The following is a 23997-nucleotide window of genomic DNA, read 5'->3' on the forward strand; positions in this document are numbered from 1 at the left end:
TGTGTAGATTAATGTTTGCTGGCGTCACAAAGAGCTCACCAGGATATAACTGATTATGAGCATTATTAGATTGCAAATCACTCGCATGTTATGAACAATGTCACAAATGGGTAGATGCAAGATGAAAACGAGGCGATGTATTGCTGTTGATTTGCTACGTTTGCTTTCCCACCACAAACAAACCCCACCAGAGTCTGCTTAGAAACAGACCAAGCCCCTACCTTTCAGGTGGTGTCAGTCCGGTTGTTTGGTCTGCACCAGGGTTCGACTAGTCTGTATCCACGACGTTCCGCTTCCGGGATTGCTCCGTTGCCGCCGGAAATTCCGCCGGATTTCACTCTTTTCAGACGGATGTCCGGTACTTTCCACTTTCTTTGTGTTGGCGTTCTAAACTCCGGTGGATTTCTGAGGACTATGGTTAACTGCTCCTCAGATCTCTGCAGGGTAAATCCAGACAGCTAGCTAGACTATCTGTCCAATCTGAGTTTTCTGTTGCACGACTAAAACAACTTTTGAACGTACACATTTTCCACCAAAACAAGTTCCTTCTTGAGGCTGTTTTGCAGCGGCACCGCCCATGACGATTGTGATTGGCTTAAAGAAATGCCAATAAACCAGAGCACTTTTTCCTCCCATCCCGGAATGCTGTGTGGACAATCCAGACCTTCCTCCGCAGCGCTGTGGAGGAAGGTCTGGCAATGTGAGACTAGGGTTCGACTCACCGCTTTAACTCCAGCCCAAACGAACCACAATAACCAGGGAAAAAGCACCACGGCTCATTTACACTGAACCAAACAAGTTATTCTGCTACTGATACATCAGGAGTGAGATTATGAGAATAACAGTATTAATATTTCTATTATCTAACCGTCTGTCTGTGTTGTCTGTTGTGTTTCAGATTGTGCAGGAGTCTCCCTTCCTGACCATGGACCTGCTGGAGTCCTGTTTCCCCTACGTGCTGCTGCGAAACGCCTACCACGCCGTCTATAAACAGAGCATCAGTGCTAACGCATAGACACACTCTAAACACACAGCGAAGGCCTACCACGCTGTCTACCATCAGAGCGTCAGCCGCTCGTACATAGACGCACACACAGCGACAAATACACACTAACGGCATACACTAAAAACAAACTAAACACACTAAACTATGCCTACAATGCCTCAACGTACTATTCGGACAAAAAAAAGCATCCAGTGTGTTACGTGTACACCAAAAATGTTGACACACGTAACATGCTACATCCATAGTGTTTAAACAAGTTCACTCTAAATACAAATCAAATACACTAAACGCCAAAAGAACATAACACAAAACACCCACAATTCAGTGCAAAAAGGCGGCAAAAAACCCCACTGAAATTAAATATGAACAGAAACCAAAACACACACACACTAGCTGGATGAAGTTGGGGGATCAGTCTCTTTATTTTTAATCATTGTACTTTTTCATGATGTTGCCAGGGACCATAACCATAGCAACACGTAATATACCATATGTTTGGTTGGTATAAAAGAACAAAAATATAAATATATAGTATATATATATAGTTGACACTAAAATATTATTATTTTTATTTTATTTTTTTTTTGTGGAAAGATTTGAGATTTTTAGTGGCCAGCTGACAACTTCTATGTGGTGATGGATTTGGATGCTTACTTTAGCAATGCAAATGATGCTGATGTGATGTTCTTTTTTTTTTTTTTTTGCTTTATGAGGAGATGGGTTAGGGTTCCTGTGTTGATACTGAAAGACATGTTGCTTGTTAATGTAAGTTTACACTTATATACACACACTGACAGACATCCTGAGCAGATATAAAACAACATACACACTAATCTTTCAACATTTCATAGTGAACACACACAAACGCATACACACTTGTATAACATGGTGATGTTTTTTTCCTCTTTTTTTTTCTTTCTCCAAGCTAGTCGTAACATGAACTTTTTGTGGGTAAAGATATAATATCTGTATTCTACTTTGATGTGAACTGAACTCGTCCGTTTTTAATGTTTGTTTTGTTATTTTTATGATGACGACAATGATGACGATTTGCCAAATGTGTTGACACTAAAAGTTGTGTATCAGGGCTTGCAAGTGGTGGAGTGTTTGGGTATTAATGGGTGAAATGCCATTTTAAGTGGACGTTTTGGACGATAGAATTCTGGAAACAATCCGCCTGACTCGGCGGCAGCTCTGTTAACAGAAGGGGTTACACAACAACTTTTACAGTGGGAATAAACTTTAAAAAATGTACTGCAGTAATACTACGGTATAGGCATGGAGCAGGCGTCCCATCCTGCAGCCAGAAACCTGCAAATATTCCTCACAGCTGTTGTTAGTCAACTTTCTCTGATTAGGTAAAGGTGCAGTAGGTGCTACTCTTTTTCTCCAATGGTGTAAAGTAGAAATGAAAAGGCCAGTGCAAAATATAATGTATGTGATCTCTTGCAAAAATCATTTACTGCAACTTCTGTCTTCTGAAAAGAGGACTACACTTTTCATCTTTATTGAGGGACATTTAGCTTTTCTGTGTCAAATTTTTACAGTTGCAGTCTTGTAGTGCTGGTCACCAACAGGCCCTACTGAAGCAGCTGGGGGAATAGTGCCTTGCTCAAAGGCACCTTGACAGCAGCTGTCAGAGGGTCCACCATCTTACACGCCGTGGTTTGATAAATGTCTTCGTACTTAACTTTAATAGGAGCAATTAAAGTCAAATTTAACCAACTCCACAGAGAAACAAGTAAATCCCAATTGATCTCAGACCTGTGAAAGTCTACAAAAACCTGGAGCTGCAATAAGACAAAAAAATAAATGTATATATCTACACTCTTGGTGATGTTTCACTGGATTTGTAAACCGTGGTCGATGAGGCATCCTTAAATGATCTTTCCATATGAGCGGTTTCATTTTCCCAATGGTTGTACGGGACCTTTTAGGACAGACGGACGACTTTTACAAAGTGCAGTCTGCTTTTCTTTTCTTTTTTTTCTCAATCCAGGCATAGAAAGGGCTCCATATTGAGACACACACCATGCCCCCTTTATGCCAGCCCTCTTCTAATGTATTACTAAAACACCAGGGCTCTGTCTGAAAGTTCGTACTGCATACTATTCAGGACTGTGCTCTTACCTAGGACTGTTAAAATCTAAAAGCAGCATTTACAGTATAAAGCAGTAATACACTCAAATCTAGTAAATGACGTGTGTGCACTTTACAGTAGATTACATGTCTTAGTTCTACTGTGTTTTTAGTCGGTAGTATGCATTACAACCATGTAAGGACAGATCCATGGACTCATTCTGCTATTTGATATGGAATGATTGCTGTTTTCTTTCTAACCTTTTTTTTGTGTGTCTGATTCCACCGTGTAACTTAAATGACATGAATAAAATAAACTTTAGGGCTGTGTCAGACCTGAGCTGTGAGTGTGTGACGTTGGTTGGTGCATATGGCCTCGGCTTTGATGCGGTGAAGTGAAAACCTGTAAGTGGCAACACTTTCTGGATTGACCAGTTTTGATAATTGCCGCCATAAAGGGATATTTTAAGTCTAACCCTGTTTGATCTTGTATATCAATAGACTGCTAAAGTAAACGGAATTATTGCAAAACAAATATATAATCAGTAAATTGTATACTATGAATATAAAGGGTTGGTTTTGTAATTGAATTAATGTTTGAAAACTCCCTTAATTAATGAAAGCCAATTATTAGAGAATAAATAGTGACTGTACCAGTTTCCAATATCAAACATCTTTTCCTCCTTTAAGAAACTGGGCCCAAAACCTCTGCATTACTTAAACACCTGGTATAGTTATATGCTGTTATTTCATTATTCTTATTTATTTTTAGATTTTACACAAAATGATTAGTTCCCATTACATGGTTTAACTAAATTTGTCCTGTCTGAGAGAATTACAAAAAACACCGACCTACATAAGCCACCAGGGGGCACACCAAGATAACTAATACTTGAAAGACAGAGCAGTTGTGTAAACAAAGACATTACAGTAGCCTACATTCTATATTTTACAATGTATTATGTATAAAAATCAATGCTGACATTTTATTGCTGTTATTGTGACAAACAAGGATACATACTGCATATACAGATTAACAGAAAAAAGATGAAACAAACCATATTTTCCATATATGAACCATAATTGAGTCCACAAAAATACATTGCAGTAATCTGATTTATTACCCGAAATTCAGTTTATTTAAAAAGGAGTCGAAACCTGTGCTGGGCAACTGTAAACTGATATCTCACTCACTTTGCATATAACATCTGTAAAAGTAGTAGAGCAGCTTGTTAAGACAAATGGCAAATTCCAAATTGTTGGAAAAAGTAAGAACACCTTTATAATCAAATACATTCCAACAAACCTTTTCCACTGCAGACGTTTTGACTGAAAGAGCATGTTTTTGCGAACAGGTTTGACTAATGTAAAGTATTTTATTGTGTAACCCTTCAGTTGAAGGTTAAGAGGAAGTTACAGTAAACATAGAGCTTTTATTGTGACGGGAAAAAACGTGGATAAAGTGTTGTATTTTCTTTCTTGTATTTGTTGTATCTTTCTTACTTGACAACTGCCTATCTCTGTAGCTAGTAAACTTACGATAGGCCTCAATGGAGAAAACATCACACTAATGTAACTGAGGGTTTCTTATATTGTCTATTCTAGACTCAGGTTTGGCTGTAAAATAAAGACACGGGCTTCCAATGCTGGAACCAAGACAGCACTGCACGTTTCACTTTTTCAACCCCAACACAGTCAACTGTCAGAAAAATAATTAGCATAATAATAAACTCACACTTTATGGTGACAAAGAAGTCGCAATAACATTATCTACTGTGAATTAGCTAGCTATCTTAGGTGTAGTTAGCTCTTGCTAGGTTAGCTATCTTGGCTACACTATAGTAGCTAACAGACCAAAATTTAACCAGATTCCTTCCTTTGAAATCTTTTTTCAGTGTGTAACGTTACATTTTTAAATGAGAACATTTATGACGCCAATGTCTGTTGGTTCACAGCATTAGAACAAGTTACTCCAAGGTTTTCGAGTTTCCCTCCAAAAATGTTGAGATGTCAACTGTTTGAGGTTGTGATGGCAGTGAACTGTTAACAGTGTGCTGCTTTTTTAAATGGGGAACCATACTTCTATTTATGAACTAAAACGGGGCAAACAAATGTAAGTTTAATTTTTAATCAGTGTGATTCTCAGGGGTTAGACAATGGTAGAGTAACATTAGTTGATAGTTTGTGTGGAGTCATGTTGAGGTGAATGTGCTAAATGAACAGTTTCCAGGCTAGTTCGTTAAGAGTGAAGCTGATTTAACTCGTTCCTTTACCTACTTAATTAAATGTTAACTGCTGTCTCTCAATAAACTCTCCCACTGTCGATGTCTTGTGTCGTAGGTGTTACACTTGAGATGAAGGCCAGAGTCTGCCCGTTGGTTTGTGCAGAATATAAAAGATAAAATGGCCTTCTCTTTTGTGCTGAGATTTCTGTCCTGGATCAGTCGTCCTGAGGGTTGGCTTCCTCCTCCTCCTCAGGTACGGCACTTTTCATCTTACCTACACACACACACACACACACACACACACACACACACACAAACACATATACAGATGTGACTAAAAAATTAAAGATGCAGTAGGTAAGCCTTATAAAACTAACTTTCTGTCATATTTGCTGAAACTGACCCTATGTTTGAGTAGAACTACATGAAGCAGGTCATTTAAAAAAAAAAAATCTGGCTCCTCTGGCACCACCTACAGCCTGCAGTGCGATTTAGAAAAATCTTGAACCTTGTTCAGATGCTCCAATCAGGGCCAGGGGGGGTGTCTAACTGCGTGTCAATCACTGCTCAGGCACACGCATTTCATAGCGTCCTCCCCTCCCCCACGCACGAGCTGTAGATAGGTTTCCTCCATAGACAGTATATAAACTGGACCAACAGATCCCGTTGCTCTGGACGGAGACCAGTGAAGGATATTAGAAGCACTTTTCTGGTGAGCGCTGAGCGTTACTGCGCAGCCTCCAACTGAGAGAGACAACGTAAATGTGACGTGAGCAACCTGTCTGAAAGTTGTAAGTCTTCTGGTAGCTGTGCCAAGAGAAATCTCAGTCATTCCTAATCTTGCAGAGAAGGAGAGCGTAGGTATATGTAAGGAGATAACATAGGCACAGGCTCATTATTGCTAACTAAAATGCTAGTTAACATTAGTAATTAAACTTAAACAGCTAATGTAAGTCGAAACTGCCTGCGAGCTTCACCTGTACTATACGGTAATTCCTCTACTATGAGACAGAAAGTCCCGTGGTTATGACACAATCGTTAGCCTATTTTTACAAAAACGTCTGCTACGGAGCCATAACGTGAGGTACAAGGTAATGGAGCCTTTTATACATTGTCGTGTTTCTTTAGAAATAAACAATGGACAAATAGAGTCTTTAAACGCTTCAGATGTAAAGTTATTTGCTGTCAAAGTGACGTCAAAATGAATGGCGGTCAATGGAATGCTAACGGGGGGGTGAGTGCTTGTTAGCATCAAAATGGCGCCATAGGATCTACGGGTTGTGAGGAGAAGCTAACCCCCTTGGTTTCCTCCCCTTCCCCCCTCTCCACACGCGCTCTATCATGCACAGCTCTCCCTTGTGGGGGGAGGGGCTTAGGAGACCGTTTGGGCTTTAGCAGAAAGGGGGGAGGGACTGAGAAGTTGTCGATGTTCAAATTTTTTGGCTAAGTCCTGGATCTTCACAATCCTACCTACAGCACCTTTAATGATTACAAGACACTACCTACAGAGGCAAGAGCAAACTAAAGGAAAGCAAGCCAATAGCATTTAATCAAAGACTCTATAAATGACTCCTCTTGTGGCTAATGGCCTAGATTATGTCATGATTAATGCCCTTTGTCCTTTTTTATTTCCCATGCAATGCAGTTCCAGGGTGTTTGATTGTTTTTGCTAATTATCTGGATTTTGTAATTGTTTGTATGCACGATAAAACATGCTTTCATCACATTACATTTTAATGGTGAATCTTTTCACACCTTTAACACCTGCTGCTAACATTTTGAATCCATTTTTGATGACAATGAAAGCGAAACTAAAAATAACAATAAAGCAATATTGTAATACTCAAAACAAAGCCAGGTTTATTTGACTGTTTTGGTGTAATACCTGCCATTAACATCCTTTTTCTTCCCCCCATTCCAAATGTTAATATCAATTTAAATACCTTTATAACTAAACTAATCAAACCTCTGAAAACATGATACACTATATACTTTTACAGAGCCACAGTCATTAACTGAAATAGTTGAGGACGTTTATAAAATAAAACTAAGGAACTGATGGCAGTAAGACAGCAAATGTCCCTCTAATAAATCCTCCTGTTTCCATTTGCATGTTTAAACAGTAAATTCCAACTAAATCCTTTTAGAAGAGCAGCAAACTGATACAGTGAGAGTCCAGATAGAAAGCACAAAATGAATCACTTAAAAATAATTCAATCCAAGGTATTGAAAACCACATAATATGGTCATGGGTCTGACGAAAAACCAGAAGATTCCACTTTTAACCAGCTATTATGTTAAATCCCATTTGTTTCTGTTCTTCCCTTTTTTTCTTTTAGCAGCACATCCAATCTGTGGACATTTTTCCTCTCAGGGGCCATGTGCATACACACTCATTCACAAACACAGAGACATTTCAGCTAGCTGCTAATGCAGTGACAGGGGATGTTGATCTCCAAACAGTAGGGTCACACAGATGTGAGGAAGGCAGCCATGTAATGTTTATATTGCTGTGTAAATGGTGCACACTAGCATGAAAAAAACAGCATGTCCTTTTTCTTTAATCTGGTACTCTGTAATGGTTTAATCTCTTAATAGTTGTCCCAATGCTGTTATATTTTTCAGGTACCTATCAGACTTTTTACTACAATTCATTCGACTCCTACATGTTGTCCTATGTTCTTCTTGCTTATTATTCTTCTGCTGCTTTCTGTGGCACTATTCCACATTCTTGAACATAGACAACTTCATTCAAACATCAAAATGTTCAACAATATTTCTATTACTTTTAGTGTCCATTCCTTTAAAGTTGCACTATGAGTTCCTGCATGGTCACTTCTGTAAAGTAAATTCCAAACAAAACAGAGCAAGCTCGCCCCTCCCCCCATGTTTCCGTAACTGTCATGACTGACTAACAGTGTTGGGGAGTACATGTACCGGCGTTACGTATTCAAAAATACAAATTATGAATGCCTGTATTCCATTACAGTTACAATTATAATAGTTGGTATTTAGAATACAGTTACATTGTTGAAATCAAAGGATTACATGACGATACTTCTCTGTTTCAGGAGTTTATTCACTCTGTAAATAAATTAAGGCAACTCCATGCATTTCCTAGAAGCCCCAATATGAAAACGAAAAAATTAGCTATTTGCGTGATCAGACACAATGGAGTCGGAACCGGCACAACAGAGCCAGGGCAGGAATGCATTTCTATCTTGGAAAGTCAAACAGCATTTCACATTAAAGAAGAAGAAGGGAGAACGAAATATAACTGTGCAGTGCAACCTCTGCTTGCCAGCAACCAACTTCCTTTCAACGTCCAAATTACTCCACCTCCAACCTGAAGAAGCATCTTAAAGTAAGTTTTTTTTATTTTTTTTTATTAGCCAGTAGTCGTCTGCTGTAGTTTTACTGGTCACCTTGCTATTTTATAGTTATATCAGGTAGCTACCTGCTTAGTTGATGTGCGACTTTACATTCTCCTATGTGCTGATTTACTATCCCCAGAGCCGTTGTAAGACTGACTAGCCCCGTTTGACATGCTAGCTAACGTTAGCTAAAATTAGCTCGTGGTAGCTTAGACTGCGGTTAGATTTTTGCAGTACGCAGTTCAGGACTACAAATACAACAATCTATCTGCTTGTTTAGGTACACATTCAGCCAGTTGGAATAGAAGAACACACCAGAATAGGCCTGTTTAGTAAGATGGATTTGATGGCCGCATTCCTACACTTATAAAATGCAATTTGGAAGTAATCCAAGTACTCAGAATACGTTACTCAGATTGAGTAATGTAACGGAATACATTACAAATTACATTTTTGACCACGTATTCTGTATTCTGTAACGGAATACGGTTTGAAAGTATCCTTCCCAGCACTGCTGACTAACTATCACTAACCCCCACCCCCTCCCCCAACCATCTTGTCCGTGATTGGCTGGAGTGGTTTGTTGTATTTTGGTGCACAGCCTGTGCCTCAAGTGTTTGTTTGACGTTTACGACCCCTGTGTTGTCTCCCGAGGCCGGGCTGTTTCACAGTGTAGTCTGGGGGCAGGCAGCTAGCGGATCAAGGAGAGATGCCCACGATTTGAGACAAAAATGACATCGTGCTGGAACCATGCAGGAACTCATAGTGCACCTTTAATACTTTTCAAAATATTCAACGTTTTCCGGAATTTTTTCTCCCCATTCAAATGAATGGACGGAATGTTCTTGGTTATTATTCTTCCGCCACGTTTTTTGGCACTATTTTGGCAACTATTTAACGTAAAAACGTTGTTTGTTGTAAAAAATGTTTAGGACATTATCTCTATTAGTTTTAGTGTTCCTTACTTTCCCAAATGTTCAACGTTTTCCGTGAATTTGTCCCCCATTACAAACGAATGTTCAGAGTTGATGACATCGCACACATAGCGGGGTTAAACTCTTCTTACAAATGTACCTTTAACGTTTTCTAACTCCCATCATTTTCACTTTTCATACATAATTTTTAAACAAAACTTAGAGAAATGTGTGCTCTTTCAAACAATGTAACTATAGTGGCCAGGTTGGCTCAGTTGGTAGTTGGTAGACACATATATAGAGGTTTACTCCTCGACGCAGTGTCCGTTGCATAAAAGTGTGAAGACCACCATCAGCATGAAGTAAACCCCCAAATACTACAAAGCATTAAGTGCTTCAGCCTAAGGGGATTTAAAACTTTCTAGAAAGACTTTCGCTAAAGGATGAAGAATACTCAGACAGTCAGTAAACGTTTCAATATTTTACATCTTTATTCACAGCCATTTCTACACAAGCAAAACCTCACCAACGTCACCTACAGTCATTTAAATGTAGACTAAATTAGCACATTTAACTAAACTCTATGTGTCTGTATGTGTGCGTTAAAGAGAGGGAGGATGGATGCCAAATCAAATCCTACAGTATTTGTGTGTGAAGCATAAGAGTGAAGCAGTGTGTTAGTGGGATCAGATGAACAGCAGTGAGTAACAGCGGAAAAGTTGGTTATTGAGAGACAAAGAGATGAAAGCAAGCAAAGGTGGCTATCGGGAGACGGAGTCGGGACTGGACGCTTCCTTTTTGTGGTCGCATGACAAATCTGAGGAAGAAGGGGAAGAGGGAGGGAGGAGGGGTAAAAGAGGGTGGAAAATTGAAAGATCATGCAAAGCCACAAGAGAGGGAGAGAAAGAGGAGTTAGTGCTGTTAGTAGTCAAGAGATTTACAGAATATAAACTGTTATGGAGATGTAAACATATTAGTAACAGACTGGGTGTGTACAGTATGTGTGCAGCAGTGTTTATTTTCATAAATTGTAGATGTAATCAAATTTGAATGCCATATTTTTAGCCTCATTTGTACTTAGGTTTGTTGAATGCACACCAGTGCTTTGGCAGGCACAACCTTAAAGCTGCATTCATCAATTTCTGGCAACTAGAGAACAGAAAAACAACAAGCCTACAGACTCAAGGCCGTTTTACAGTTGTGCGGAGGCTCCACGCAGAGCTCTCGCCGTAGCCTACGTAAGTGGCCTGATGTTTATACTTGTGCGCTGGTGTGTGCTTCAAGCCGGCATGTGTGTTTGTGGGGAGGGAGAAGTGAGAGAGTGACGGCGATTAACTTTGGAGCGAGTACCGACTCTAGAGTCATAGTGAGAGAAACAAAGTGTCTCCTCTGTTCTTTCTGACCACGGTGGGAAATCTTTAGCAGGAAAAGTTAACCCTCTCCTTGATTTCATGTTGTTTATGGAGAAGGAGAACCAGGAAATGAGCCGGGGGAAATGCAACGCTACCAAGCCACGGCCGAGCGACGTGCATAACTGCGACGTGTAGTTAAATTTTTCGAGAGGTGCACGTCAGGCTACGGCGTACGGTCCGGCGTAGATGCAGAGGGGTCTGCGGGGCTATGCCGTCGATTTTACGCACGACTATAAAATGGCCTTAATACATCTGTTATGGTTAACATATTAGTAAAAAAACTGCCTTTTTGCACATCTGTGAAACATAGAGCACCATTATGATTCATTTGGAGTTGTGTTTCTATCTACCTGGAGGATTTAAATTGAATATTAACTCTCCATCTCCGGAGAAAAATATCCGGATTTTAAGCTGCCAACATGGTCTGTCTATGGTTTGGTGCTTTGCAGGTAGTGTACAGTTGGTTTATCAGCGGCCTGCAGGGACTGATAAGAGCAGCTTATAGTGTAACAAAGAGCCCAGAGAAACAAAAAAGCTCCTTAAAGCTGCAGAATTTTACAAGCAACTCCTTTAATGTTAGATTTGATTCAGTGTTGTTATGAAAGATGTTGACATAATTATAACTGCTACCAGTGAAGCAAGCAAACAGCTGGTGATTTTTTTAAAGTGAACTGTTATCCCTAATAAATGAAATGGGAGTTTGACTCTAATTTGTGTTTTTGTGTGTGTGGGTGTGTGTGTGTGTGTGTGTGTGTGTGTGTGTGTGTGTGTGTGTCAAGGCCAACAGTATACTCCAATAACCTTGACTATGTAATGCTTGCGCAATGTTTTTTGCACTTACAGCCAAACAAACACACTTCCTTTAGTGTCATTCACTACAGGCTGGTGAGACAAACATTGAAATTCTCTCTAAAGGCTCTGACACACCAACCCGATGGCCGACCGTCGGCAGAAAAGGCAGTTGGACTGATCAGTCGGCTCCCGTCTCTCAAAAAAGTGCCTCAGAACACACCGAAGCGAAGCCAACTTGAGCGTACGTTCTGCGCGTGCGCGAGACGTAATACATCTCCCTAACAGCAGGCGGCGCTAATCTGTATTGTCGCCCAAAAAATGAAACCCGGAAATGACGGATCATCTCTCAAGACCTAGTAAACACAGAGCACGCTGTCGTCAGTCATTGTTTTCACCAGAGATTGTTGATAGTAGTCAAGAAGGATTGTTGTTGTCATTACTCGCTGAACGGAAGAAAATACGATGGCTAGTAATAAGAAGATACTGGCGTTGTCAGCTCTCTGGCTTCTTCTTGTGGAAGAAGCACTGATTCGCTGGTTAAGGGCCAGCACTCCACCAATCAGATTGGTCATTGAGTCCGACTGCCCGCTGGCTGATTCAACAAGTCAAATCGACCAAAATGGATGCCGACGGCTCCTTCGACTGATGACGGCACAGAACACACCAAACAGACTCGAGTCACCGACCTCGCCAGACTGTCCGATGGCCGATAATCATGCTGGTGTGTCAGAGCCTTAAAATACACCACTGATAGACAAACAGTATCATGTTATTGGTTGGATGCTCTGTATTTTTGTCTTACTTCCATGTAATAACATGTTTTACTTCCTTAAGTATGGTCTTTAGTTGTAGCACTACCGTAAATGTGATAAAAGTCTGATAGCACAGATTGATTTTGGAGTATACTGCCGGCCAAAGTGTGTACGTTTTTCTGCCTTGAAAACTGTTTACCCCCTGAACTGTTGCTCTCTGCCACTCCTCTCTCCTGATTGGCTAACAGCAGACTCGCTTCATTCCCATTGGCTTCCTCTGGCCCATTGTGATTGGCCCACATGGAAGCGGTGGCATAGAGCTGTGCTGTGATTGGGCTCAGCTGGCTGTCTGTGTCACAGAGCCCCGCCCCCAGAAGGTGGTGCTCCACCCCCAGCTGAAGCTCTGAGGAGAAAAGAGCACCTCTGGTGGAGAGACGCTTTAACTACACACGTGGCAATAGAGCGGGAAAAAACGGTCAAAACTGAAATTAAACTGAACGAGAAAACCAGAAAACGAAAAAATCCAACTGAAGATTATCAAAACAGTTCAGTAGCTTTTAGAGAAATGTGGCTCACTTGTAGCTGTTTAGCAGTACTGTATGTGGAGAAGAAGGTTGCTGATTTATTACACACAATTTACTGCTAACAAACTCCAATGTTGTTCCCTGGTAAATATCCGTAGTTATCACCAAACTGTAAAATGGACCCATACAAAAAAAGAGCCATAGCTCTATTAACAATGTAAGTTTTAAGGTAGTATTTTAGAAAGCTACTGCGAGTCTAAAAACTCCAACTAGTTCTTCTTGGATCAGTTTCATGTTCAGTTTAATTTGTAGATGTCTCTCCAAACCCTGCATCATGAGCCTACAGGGACTAAAGATTGACGTGAATGCTGCCTACGTCTGCTTGAAAATAAAATGAATGCCCTAAATTTAAAATAAACAAACAAAATGTGAGAATAAAATGTAATCAGATTATTACCTATTTTTTTTCTGATCCTACATTATGTAAATATTTGGTGCATAGGCAGTTACTCACGAGGCTATTAGCTAACTGGCCTACACACACACACACACACACACACACACACACACACACACACACACACACACACACACACACACACACACACACACACACACACACACACACACACACACTTAGACGGGATCAATAAAAGAAAAGCTTTTACTGTCTCCACTTCCTGGAACTCAGTGCTTCACTCACTGGCGGAGAGCTCTGCACACACACTTATATGCACTATGTTTTTCTTTCTAGTTGTCTTTCTTTCCTCTTCCCTGAAAACCTACGGAATCATTAAAATAGAGTTCTCTGTCTGGCGTACATATTTAAAGTCAAATAGACACTGTAGTGAATATGAAGGTCTTGCTACGTCAGCTTCTCTAAACTGTGCTTCCTCTGAGTCCTGTAACAGTTTTATAAATTATTCAGTTCAGGCTGATGATAACAAAATGACAACAACACAGTCTTTTAGGGATAAAAGACTGTGTTGTTGGCGCTCGTTATACAAACTAGATGAAAGCTGAGATGTGTTGACAACTTTTCTTTCAAGTAAAGTAGCTCCTCAAAAGATAACGACAGTATTCACTATTGAAGAGACAATACAGTATACAACTTATAACTTGCATATCCGGCACCCCCGAAAGTCAACAAACAACACTTTGACTACAGTACTAAAAGTAAAATAACAGTAATAGTAATAAACTAATCTTCATACCATAAAACCAACTGTCTCCCTGTTATCAGAGAATATAGGGTCTGTGTTTCTATTACATGTCCTTAGTTGCACAAATCCGCCATATCAACATATCAAAGCCACTACTTTCACTAAATTTCGGACTTTGCTCACAGTTATAGCATTCACAATATGCTATAAATGTATATTTACAAAGATAAAGAGTTTGACCTAATTATGAAAATGTACCCAACTAATCATTGACTCACTGAAAATAAGCATGTTTCCGGCTGTTTAAAACCCATACAGATGTAAACAAATATTTAACGGCAATAGAAAACTAGCAGATCATTCCAGATACGTTCTATGGATAATCCTGACTAACAAGGACTCTTACTCTGAAAAGAGATGCAACTGTCGAATTGTTTTAAATGTAATTTCTCAAAGCTGCGAGCACCACAAACTACTAGAGATTCAAGGTGGAGGGCGGGGGTGTGGCCTTGACCAACTGCCACTTTGCTTGTTTGCAAGCCATGATGTCTCTCTCTTTCTTATGGACTGGCCAAATTCTCTGGGTGGGCAAAGCAGAGAAAGGGGGGGTAACCTTGCTCCTTATGACCTCATAAGGAGGAGATTCCAGATCGGCCCATCTGAGCTTTCATTTTCTCAAAGGCAGAGCAGGATACCCAGGGCTCAGTTTACACCTATCACCATTTCTAGCCACTGGGGGACCAAAGGCAGGCTGGGGGAACTCATATTAATGTTAAAAAACCTCATAAAGTGACATTTTCAAGCCATGGGACCTTTAAAGGCTGGAGTACTTAACAGAGAAACACAGAAGACGAAGGCTCAAGCGTTAGATGATCCTAATTAATATGATGGAAGAAGATAGAAGAGCAGAGCGCAACAGGCAAACGAAACGACAGGTACGTTTAACTAGCATTAACAATTAGCTGGTTGAATGCGTGATCTTTGTCTTATGAGTTAGCATACGTGGGCGAATTGCAACAGACAGTGAAGAATATGTACTGTTTGTGTTTCAGACGTTGCTAAGGGTTCCTATGTGGAAAAGGGAAAAGAGAAGAGACCCTGCCCTGAAGTAGGAGCTGAAAGAGTTACAGGAACTGCGGTCAGAGGAACTTAATAATCCCCAAATTGGTCCAGTCGGAACACAAGAAAAAAAGAGTTCTAGGAACGTTATGTTCTAGGAACTGCAAACAATCCCTCCGGTCGGAAAGCGGCTAATGTGACACAGAAATAGCCCATGAGCCACCTTGGACCCCAAATTAAGAAAACCAAACCACCAGAAGTAACTACCGTACTCCCACCACCACCCCCATCCCTCTGCCAGCTGAGCCTACAGATCTGAGACAGACACATTTTAAAGACAAAAAAAAACAGATTTCTGGTAAAAAACAGAAATAGCTGCAGATAAAATGAAGGGAACAAAAGTTTAACAAAACAAACAGAACTTCCAAACAAAAAGCAAACATATCGATGCCATTAAACTGAAAAGAGGAAGCAGGAGACATGGTGTGTACACAGCTGCAAGACATTGTTGACCTTAAAGTACATAAAGTATCAGAAGAAGTTTTACTGAAGTATTCTGTAGTTTTATAGGACTTCTGGCTCTGAACAAAGAACATAAAAGCACATACATATACTGAATGATGTGAGAATTCGTTTCCAGTTCTGGTTCAAGTCTTTATTCTTATTTATTTAAAAAAACAAAACATTTATTTGATATTTAGCTTATTAAATAACATTTTCCAGCAATATGCTTTTTGTTGGCCCGGTCACGCCTGAAATTGACTTTGACTGCACCAAATTTCTGAAGGACGAGATCCGTCTGTTGCTAATAAGCCAGAATTAAGACCCTTAGCATGAAAGACAGGCAAGGATTGTTTGTTAAAAACACCAACAGTAACGGACAGATTCTTTCTGACTCTGTGCTCCTAAATAACCTCTTCACAGACATTAACAGGCAACTGATTCTCAGCAAAGTAAATACTCATTTTTCTATCAGTGCTACCATTTGTTGTTGGTTTGTAGCATTTGTTTTTGGCGTTATTTGCTGCATATATTCTCATCTCTGCTTTCTTTCATCACCATTTTCCCATTTTACTGTTGGGTTGCAGAGAGACTTGAGATGCACTAAGTACATGCTCCTCAAAAATCATCTCCTCAGGAGGAAATAGATTTCTTCCGTTTTCCTTGCACAGAGCATCTTTTATACATTTTTAGACATTATGCACATTTTGCAAAATCATGGGGGACCAGGCTGAAAACTGTCCTGTGTTTACCTTTCATGGTGGGCGGGTCGTAGGTGCTCTGCTTCCTCTGAGAGGAATCTGAAGCCTGCACAACAGAAGAAAAAAAACAACCTTTTTGTAATTTGACTTAACACAGTGACACAACTAGAGATGTTGACTCACACATCTTTGTAACAAGAAAACACTGTTTCAGTAAATTATTTGAAGATATTCTAAGCCAAGCAATGCACGTAAAAACAATGGTTCCATTCAGTTGCTTATAAATACGGACACACATCCAATAGGAGACAGGATACATGGTGTTGTCCTTCCTGATCTCATTATAGTGAAAACAACATTGACTTTCCAGAAAAGCCATCATTTATCTGGCAGATTGTCCCCTGAATGTTTGCCGTGACCTTTTAATGGCAAAAGCTCTCAAGAAATGTACGAGATATGAATACAATTTTGAGGAACTGAAACACATTTTCTTATCTTTTAAAGGTCCTGTATTATGCTCAATTTCCGATTCATACTTTTTTCATACGTATTTTGGGCTTCCACTAGAACATGTCTACATGCTTTAATGTTGACAACACATCATTTTTTGTCAGATTTTTGTTATTATTCTGTCTGAATAGACCTGTAATCAGCATCTGTTTGAAACTCTCCGTTTAAGCGCCTGTCTCTTTAAGACCCCCTTCTGAAAAATCCCAGTCTGCTCTGATTGGTCAGCGTTTACGGGTCCACCGCATCTGCATTTGCAGCCGGGGAATGACTGTAATGCCACTGACACGGCACTTTCTACCTATATATAGGATAGTTGTGACATAACAGAAGTGCTGGCGGCTTGTTTAAAAGCACAGTTTTTGAATACGGGCTGTGTGCAATTCTCTGTGGATTGAGCATTTTGATACTTTCACAGTATTTATATATAGTATAATATACAGTATAGTAGCAGTTATATAGCACCTCAACCTGCCAAATCTCACTTTTTGCAATATGGGACCTTTAATATTTTATCTTGTGTTTTTGTTGGGGCATTTCTGCCTTTATTCGATAGGAAAGCTGAGATATGAAAGGGGAGAGAGGGGGGGGAAGACATGGAGGAAAACTGTCACAGGTTGGTCTCAAACCCTGGACCTTCTGCATCGAGGAATAAATCTCTGTATATGTGTGCCCACTCTACCAACTGAGCTAACCGGCCACATTAGCTTGTCTTTTAAAATGTTTATAATTAGAGTTTAATCAGCCCATTGCAAAGATTTTTTCACTGCTCTCAGAAATCAAAGTCAAATGCCAGAGTGGACATAACATACAGTTAGACTGGCTACTCTCATTCATTTTATTTTAAAAGGACACATTAGAGGTAACAGACTATCAAGTCTGATGTTATGTGTCCATGTCTAACCTTAAATTGGAAGTTCATTTCCTGATACTACTGTAACAGATTAGTGTTAACCTGCTGGTGCATTCTCTACTTCTCCCTACATCTGTCTTAATAAACAACTTTTATACATACCTGTGACTCTCCGCTGGCGTTGTGTTGATCTCCAACATCTGCAGAGAGATATGAGACAGCAGCAATGAGCTCTTTCTGTTTTTATTGATTTGTCAGTCGCTCAGTTTTATAACTAAATGGCACATCGCCATTTCCAAATCTGCACAACAGATGTTTTTTTTTTTTTTAGCCCCACAAGCGAGAGCTCAGGGATCCAACAATGTCAGTGGGTCTGTTGCTCAGTCTGATAGTTCAAATCACATCACTCAGGTTGGGCAGTGGACCTTAATAGTCTTTTTTTCTCCATCCTGTTGAGCAAACTTGGCTAGATGCTGCGATTTCTGGCTTTCAGAATACATTGTGTTCTGGAAAAAAAAAAAGATTAACTCCCTTTAGCTCACTCTCTCGCTACTGTTGTTTTCAAAGCAGAAAGAAAGTGATCTGCTACCTTTTCTTTTGTCAACAAATCCAATGAAAAGAGGAAAAACCAACAGTCTCTAAGTCCATCTCAATAATTTAAGAGTAAGTGATTTCCTAGAACAGCTGTGTACTGTACTATTTGGCAAATATTTTACCAACAGGAATAAATAGTGCATTTGTTGGGGACTATTTTGAGCGGCGGATTAATCCACATTTGGTGCCTTTAGTGTGTGTGTGTGTGTGTGTGTGTGTGTGTGTGTGTGTGTGTGTGTGTGTGTGTGTGTGTGTGTGTGTGTGTGTGTGTGTGTCACCCAGTGCAACAGTGTGGCTCCTAAATCCCCCTCCAGCTCAGTGTTGATATATGAATCTTCAAACACTGACAGTGAGCTGGAAGATTTTGGGCTTGGAGGAAATAAGACAAAATCAGTGGATGTTTCTTAAAGAAAGACCAAACATAATACCCAGAGGTTTCAAATAGACATCAGTGAAAGTGGGATACTAAAATATCAGAATTTATTAATATTGGAAGTAATTCAACAGCTATCAACTGCACTGTTTGTCACGGTGATCTTCCTTGTTTCAAGTCTACACACGGTCACTTGTTGTTTTTACAGCTGCCAGCTGGTTTGCAACTCCACAGTGGGGTATTGTCGAAAAATATCAAAAGTAGATTACGCTCTAGGCCTTTAAAAAAATTGCATCGCGATTAATTTTTTTGTCTCAACCGGTTGTAATCTTTACACATTTATTTAGATTTTTAACCAATTCACGATGCATCGCTACATCCCTATTTTCCAGTCTTCCTGCTGAAATACCTCTTGCACCTACAAAGCGTCATACAACTGTTTAGTAGAAGCAGCCTCACTGAGCTGAGAATGAGGCAGATTATTCAATCACCAGTCAGTTCCTGTGTACAGGGTTTTATAAGAGCTGAGAGCTGACAGAAAGAAACACACACACACACACACACACACACACACACACACTCTCTTTAGGCATCCATCAGTCCAGTCTGAACACTGAGATCACTTACCAAAAGCTGCAGCACAAATCTAATAAAGGTTCCATTATAGCTGCAGCTTTTCAGCTCTTTCCATCTCTCTCTCTCTCTCTCTCTCTCTCTCTCTCTCTCTCTCTCTCTCTCTCTCTCTCTCTCTCTCTCTCTCTCTCTCTCTCTCTCTCTCTCTCTCTCTCTCTCTCACACTCTCTCTCTCTCTCTCTCTCTCTCTCTCTCTCTCACCTGTGCCAGGTTGTCTGTAGATCTGCAGAGTGGCAGGAGTTGGTCTTCTGCGACGGATCTGAGGTAAACACACACATATTTTCATTGTTGCGCCTTCAAATATCTTCATAAGACTTCCCTCAGCCCTCTGATCCAACGCTAGTTTGACAATTGTTTAGTATTACTGTATGTATTAAACAGAAAGCTTTAAAGTGCTCATATTATGCCCATTTTCAGGTTCATAATTGTATTTAGAGGTTGTACCAAAATAGGTTTATGTGGTTTAATTTTCAGAAAACACCATATTTTAGTTGTATTGCACATTGCTGCAGCTCCTCTTTTCACCCTGTGTGTTGAGCTCTCTCTTTTAGCTACAGAGTGAGGCATCTCACAGTATGAGGGCGTGCCATGCTAGCAGCTAGGCGAGCATTATAACGTGTGTTCCAAAGTGACCACGTTTGTCTCTGAAGTAAAGGCTGGACTACAACAGAGCTGTTTGGAGCAGTTGGTGAACAGTGTTTTCTGTTGGAGATGGTAAGTCCCTTTGGGGTGGACTTTGGGCTTTTTCACTTTGTAAACCTATAACATGCACATAAAAGATATATAACACAATGAAGGAAAGGGGAAAAGCCAAAAAGCATAATATGAGCACTTTAAGACTTAAAACTCTGTTTTGTCCCACAATGTATAATTGACTGTAACCATCTGGTTGGTTCAACACCTCTGTTTGTTTTAATCCTCTTATTATAGTCTGTTGGTTTTTGTGTCCTGTTCCTATTTCAATTTGTGTTTCTTAACAATCTGTTAACTGTATTATTTGTTAGCTCTGCTGTTGTTTTTATTGTTTTGTTTGACAAGTAATAAAGCTTTACACACAAAACCTCAATGTCCAAATAAAAGTTCATTGAAAATACCAACTGGAGCTACTTGTCCCAGTTCTCAGACTGTACATTAAAACCACACTCCTGCTTATAAAGGAAGCTTAATTGAGAACATTTAATTTACTGACTAAATACTTCAGGCTTGGGTTTATTATTCCGAATGCCCCTTAAAAAAGTAACTATCCACAGTACCATGGAAAACATTTACTGTTGACCTAAAGGAACATTTTAAATTAATTTTCCTGACATTAACATGAGAAACACTGTAGTTGTCCCAGTGATTTACAGATCGCTTGTACAGCCATAATAACTACAATAATCAATGGAGAGATCAGATATAACCCGTTAAAGTAAACTGCAGAAAGACGACGAGATTCCTCTGCTTGGCTCTCTGAGCGAACCAGACAACACTGTTGCATTACAGGAATGTAAATGATCATCCCCATCGTGGACTTGGTTTACAAGATGATATCTCGTTAAACCGTCGCTAAAATATATCTTGATGCTGACGGTTTCCAACACAGGGGCTCCCCAGACAGCCACAGAGGGGCTTTAATGTGTCACTGTACATTACCAGCTTCCTCCAAAATGAACAATTTCCTGTTCCCATTGACCAAACAGCTCATAAAGACGTCAGTAAAGCAAAGGGCTTACAGAGAGCAGTTTTAACTCCCTGATGAAATGTTCAAGCCTGTATGAAAGAGCAGGTTCTGTTTCTTTTTACTGTAAGCGCCATTCAGAATCACGTCAAAGAAAATTACACCTCTGATACTCTCATTCATCTGTGGTGTTCTGTACCTGTAAGCAGTTACATTGACCTTTCTGTCGCTCTGCCTGGCTTTCCCACTTATACTTAAGAAAGCAATACATTTAAATGTATAATATGTAACATTTTAACATTAAATTGTCTGAAAATGTTTATTCGAGGACACGGTCCGTGTCATTTGGTCACCATTACCATTACTATTATTAGATTGTTGTTGTTGTCTGCCAGGATCTGTCCTAAATTGACTTTTTATACGATTTTAAGCCACATTTTTACGATACACTCTTTACACCTTGGTCGTTTTTAACTATATATTTTAACAAGATTAATGATTTTAGTCAACAGACATCTGGATCTTCAGTTATCGGAGAAACATGCTGAGCAAACGTTAGCGGCCGCTCTGCTCACAACCCCTCTAGGACGTCCTTTGTCTGCTGAACAGCATTGGAGAAACACTGACTGTTAACGTGAAACTCCTTTTATTCAGTTTTTTTACTGGTTTTAAACACCGGGTTTGGTTTGTTTTTGTAGAGGAGGAGAACTTGGCAGATAATTCGGCTCCCTGTAAAAACAATTAAAAGTGAAGGAATCCTAACCGGGAGAAGCTGACTGCAATGACAGCAATGATCCCACGCTACTTCATGACGTCACCAAACTGTGTCATTTGTCATTGTTTTGATTAAGAGACCCCTAGTGGCAAAAAACTACACATACAATCAATCATTACATGTACGTTTACCTCAAATTATGTCACGTGTCCTTTCTGGATAGTCACATTTACATCATCAGCTACTAAAAACTTGAAACACTGAAAGTACAGTTAATATTTCCGGAATACACAATAAATTAGCATTAGATGTGCTAAATAGTTTTATAGGGTATTTTAGGGTGAGTTTCCCCTTTAATTACTTATACCATCTGCTTAGAAACACACACGTATGACCCTTTTTTTTTTTTTTTTAACTCTTTGCCAAAACACTTGGCCCCACAAAGCCGACCCAATAAACACTCATGCTGTCACCCAGATACAAAAAAGACCTACTTATGCACACATGCTGATCTGCACCCACACAGAAAATTCCAGACAAGACTTACAAGATAACAGATAGAAGCTCCTTTCAGCCCTCACATGCAGGAACCCACAGCACCCCGTCCCCCCCGTCCCCCCACACACACACACACACACACCACATATATTCAGACACACTCACATGTTCGGCGGCCTGTGGGTCCAGCTGTCCCTGCAGCGGAGGTACAGCAAACTGGATCTTCTTCGGACTGCTGGGCTCCATAATTACTGACTGAGAGGTAGAAAGAAAGAAAGAAAGACAGACAGAAAGAGAGAGAGGGAGAGAGAGAGAGAGAGAGAGAGTGTGTGTGCGTGTGTGTGTGTGTGTGTGTGTCAAGGAAGGAGGGAATAGAGAGGGAGGGAGTGGTCTTCTCTCGGCCGATGGGGTCCATTATCACTAATTGAGAGAGAGAGAGAGAGAGAGAGAGAAAGAATAGCAGCCTAGTCATTGCAGCATTTTACAAAACATACTCTGATGCAGAATGAAGGAGTTTAATAATGTCAGAAATGTGTCTTTTTATATCTTGTGATGTTATTCTGCATCGTAACAACCAAAAAGGCAGCAGTGGAAGAAGTATTTAGATCCTTTACTTACTGTAAAGTGCTCATATTATGCCCATTTTCAGGTTCATAATTGTATTTAGAGGTTGTACCAGAATAGGTTTACATGGTTTCATTTTCAGAAAACACCATGTATTTGTTTGCTGCACATTGCTGCAGCTCCTCTTTTCACCCTGTGTGTTGAGCTCTCTGTTTTAGCTACAGAGTGAGACCTCTCACTTCTGTTCCATCTTTGTTGGGAGTCGCACATGCGGAGTACCTAGTTAAGGACTACTAGCCAGTCAGAAGCAGAGTATGAGGGCGTGCCCTGACAGTACCTAGGTAAGGACTACTAGCCAGTCAGAAGCAGAGTATGAGGGCGTGCCCTGACAGTACCTAGGTAAGGACTACTAGCCAGTCAGAAGCAGAGTATGAGGGCGTGCCACGCTAGCAGCTAGGCGAGCATTATAACGTGTGTTACAAAGTGACCACGTTTGTCTCTGAAGTAAAGGCTGGACTACAATAGAGCTGTTTGGAGCAGTTTGTGAACAGTGTTTTCTGTTGGAGATGGTAAGTCCCTTTGGGGTGGACTTTGGGCTTTTTCACTTTGTAAACATATAACATGCACAAAAAAGATATATAACACAATAAAAGAAAGGGAAAAAGCCAAAAAGCATAATATGAGCACTTTAAGTAAAAGTACAAAATAAACTGTCAAAATACTCCACTACAAGTAAAAGTCTGCATTAAAAATCTTACTTACGTGAAAGTATGTCAGTATTATCAACAGATTACCTAACGTATGATTGTGCAGGAAGACGTTCCCTGTCAGTGTTTTCTAGCTGATGTGTCTGGATTCATATTACTGCAGCATTCATGTGTATGTTGTATTTTACTGCTGTAGGTGTTTAAGGTTGTGCTCATTTTAGTTGGGTAGTTTAATCTACAGCAATGCATCATGGTCTATGAGATCATCATATGTTTGTAGCGTCACTGTCCCGTGAGAACCACGTATCTCTAAAAAGTTTTAAAACATTTCATGGTGTCAGAAAAACAGCCCTTCTTTCAGCTTTGTGACGAAAAGCTTTTTAAAGCTTAA

At 40.0% G+C, this 23997-nt stretch overlaps 2 protein-coding genes across 5 annotated transcripts in view; one reads left to right on the plus strand and one right to left on the minus strand.

Moving 5' to 3' along the window:
* The window catches only part of nckap1 (NCK-associated protein 1), a 47238-nt gene extending 43813 nt beyond the window's left edge, over positions 1-3425 (plus strand). For all 4 annotated transcript variants that reach the window (XM_078273245.1, XM_078273246.1, XM_078273247.1 and 1 more), the window contains one exon: positions 899-3425. In XM_078273245.1, the coding sequence (XP_078129371.1) occupies positions 899-1015 (117 nt within the window). In that variant the 3' untranslated portion in view covers positions 1016-3425. The remainder of the gene's footprint in view (positions 1-898) is intronic.
* Positions 3426-4057: 632 nt separating this feature from the next.
* ppp1r1c (protein phosphatase 1, regulatory (inhibitor) subunit 1C) lies at positions 4058-22686 on the minus strand. The gene is made up of 5 exons (XM_078273252.1): positions 22501-22686; positions 19664-19721; positions 18025-18062; positions 16554-16608; positions 4058-5584 (listed from the first exon to the last, which is right to left on the minus strand). The coding sequence occupies exons 1-5, from the start codon at positions 22579-22581 to the stop codon at positions 5526-5528; spliced, it is 291 nt and encodes a 96-aa protein (XP_078129378.1). The 5' UTR covers positions 22582-22686; the 3' UTR covers positions 4058-5525.
* Positions 22687-23997: the final 1311 nt, after the last annotated feature.

The sequence above is a fragment of the Sander vitreus genome, chromosome 17 (assembly GCF_031162955.1).
Source record: "Sander vitreus isolate 19-12246 chromosome 17, sanVit1, whole genome shotgun sequence".
Classification (NCBI taxonomy): Eukaryota; Metazoa; Chordata; class Actinopteri; order Perciformes; family Percidae; genus Sander; species Sander vitreus.

Coding starts and splice junctions, on each gene's coding strand:
- ppp1r1c (XM_078273252.1), bottom strand. CDS start 22,581: ATGGAGCCCAGCAGTCCGAAGAAGATCCAGTTTGCTGTACCTCCGCTG. Junction 18,063..19,663: donor CTACAGACAACCTGGCACAG/GTGAGAGAGAGA, acceptor ATCTCTCTGCAG/ATGTTGGAGATCAACACAAC. Junction 5,585..16,553: donor CGACCCGCCCACCATGAAAG/GTAAACACAGGA, acceptor GTGTGTGTGTAG/GTAAGATGAAAAGTGCCGTA.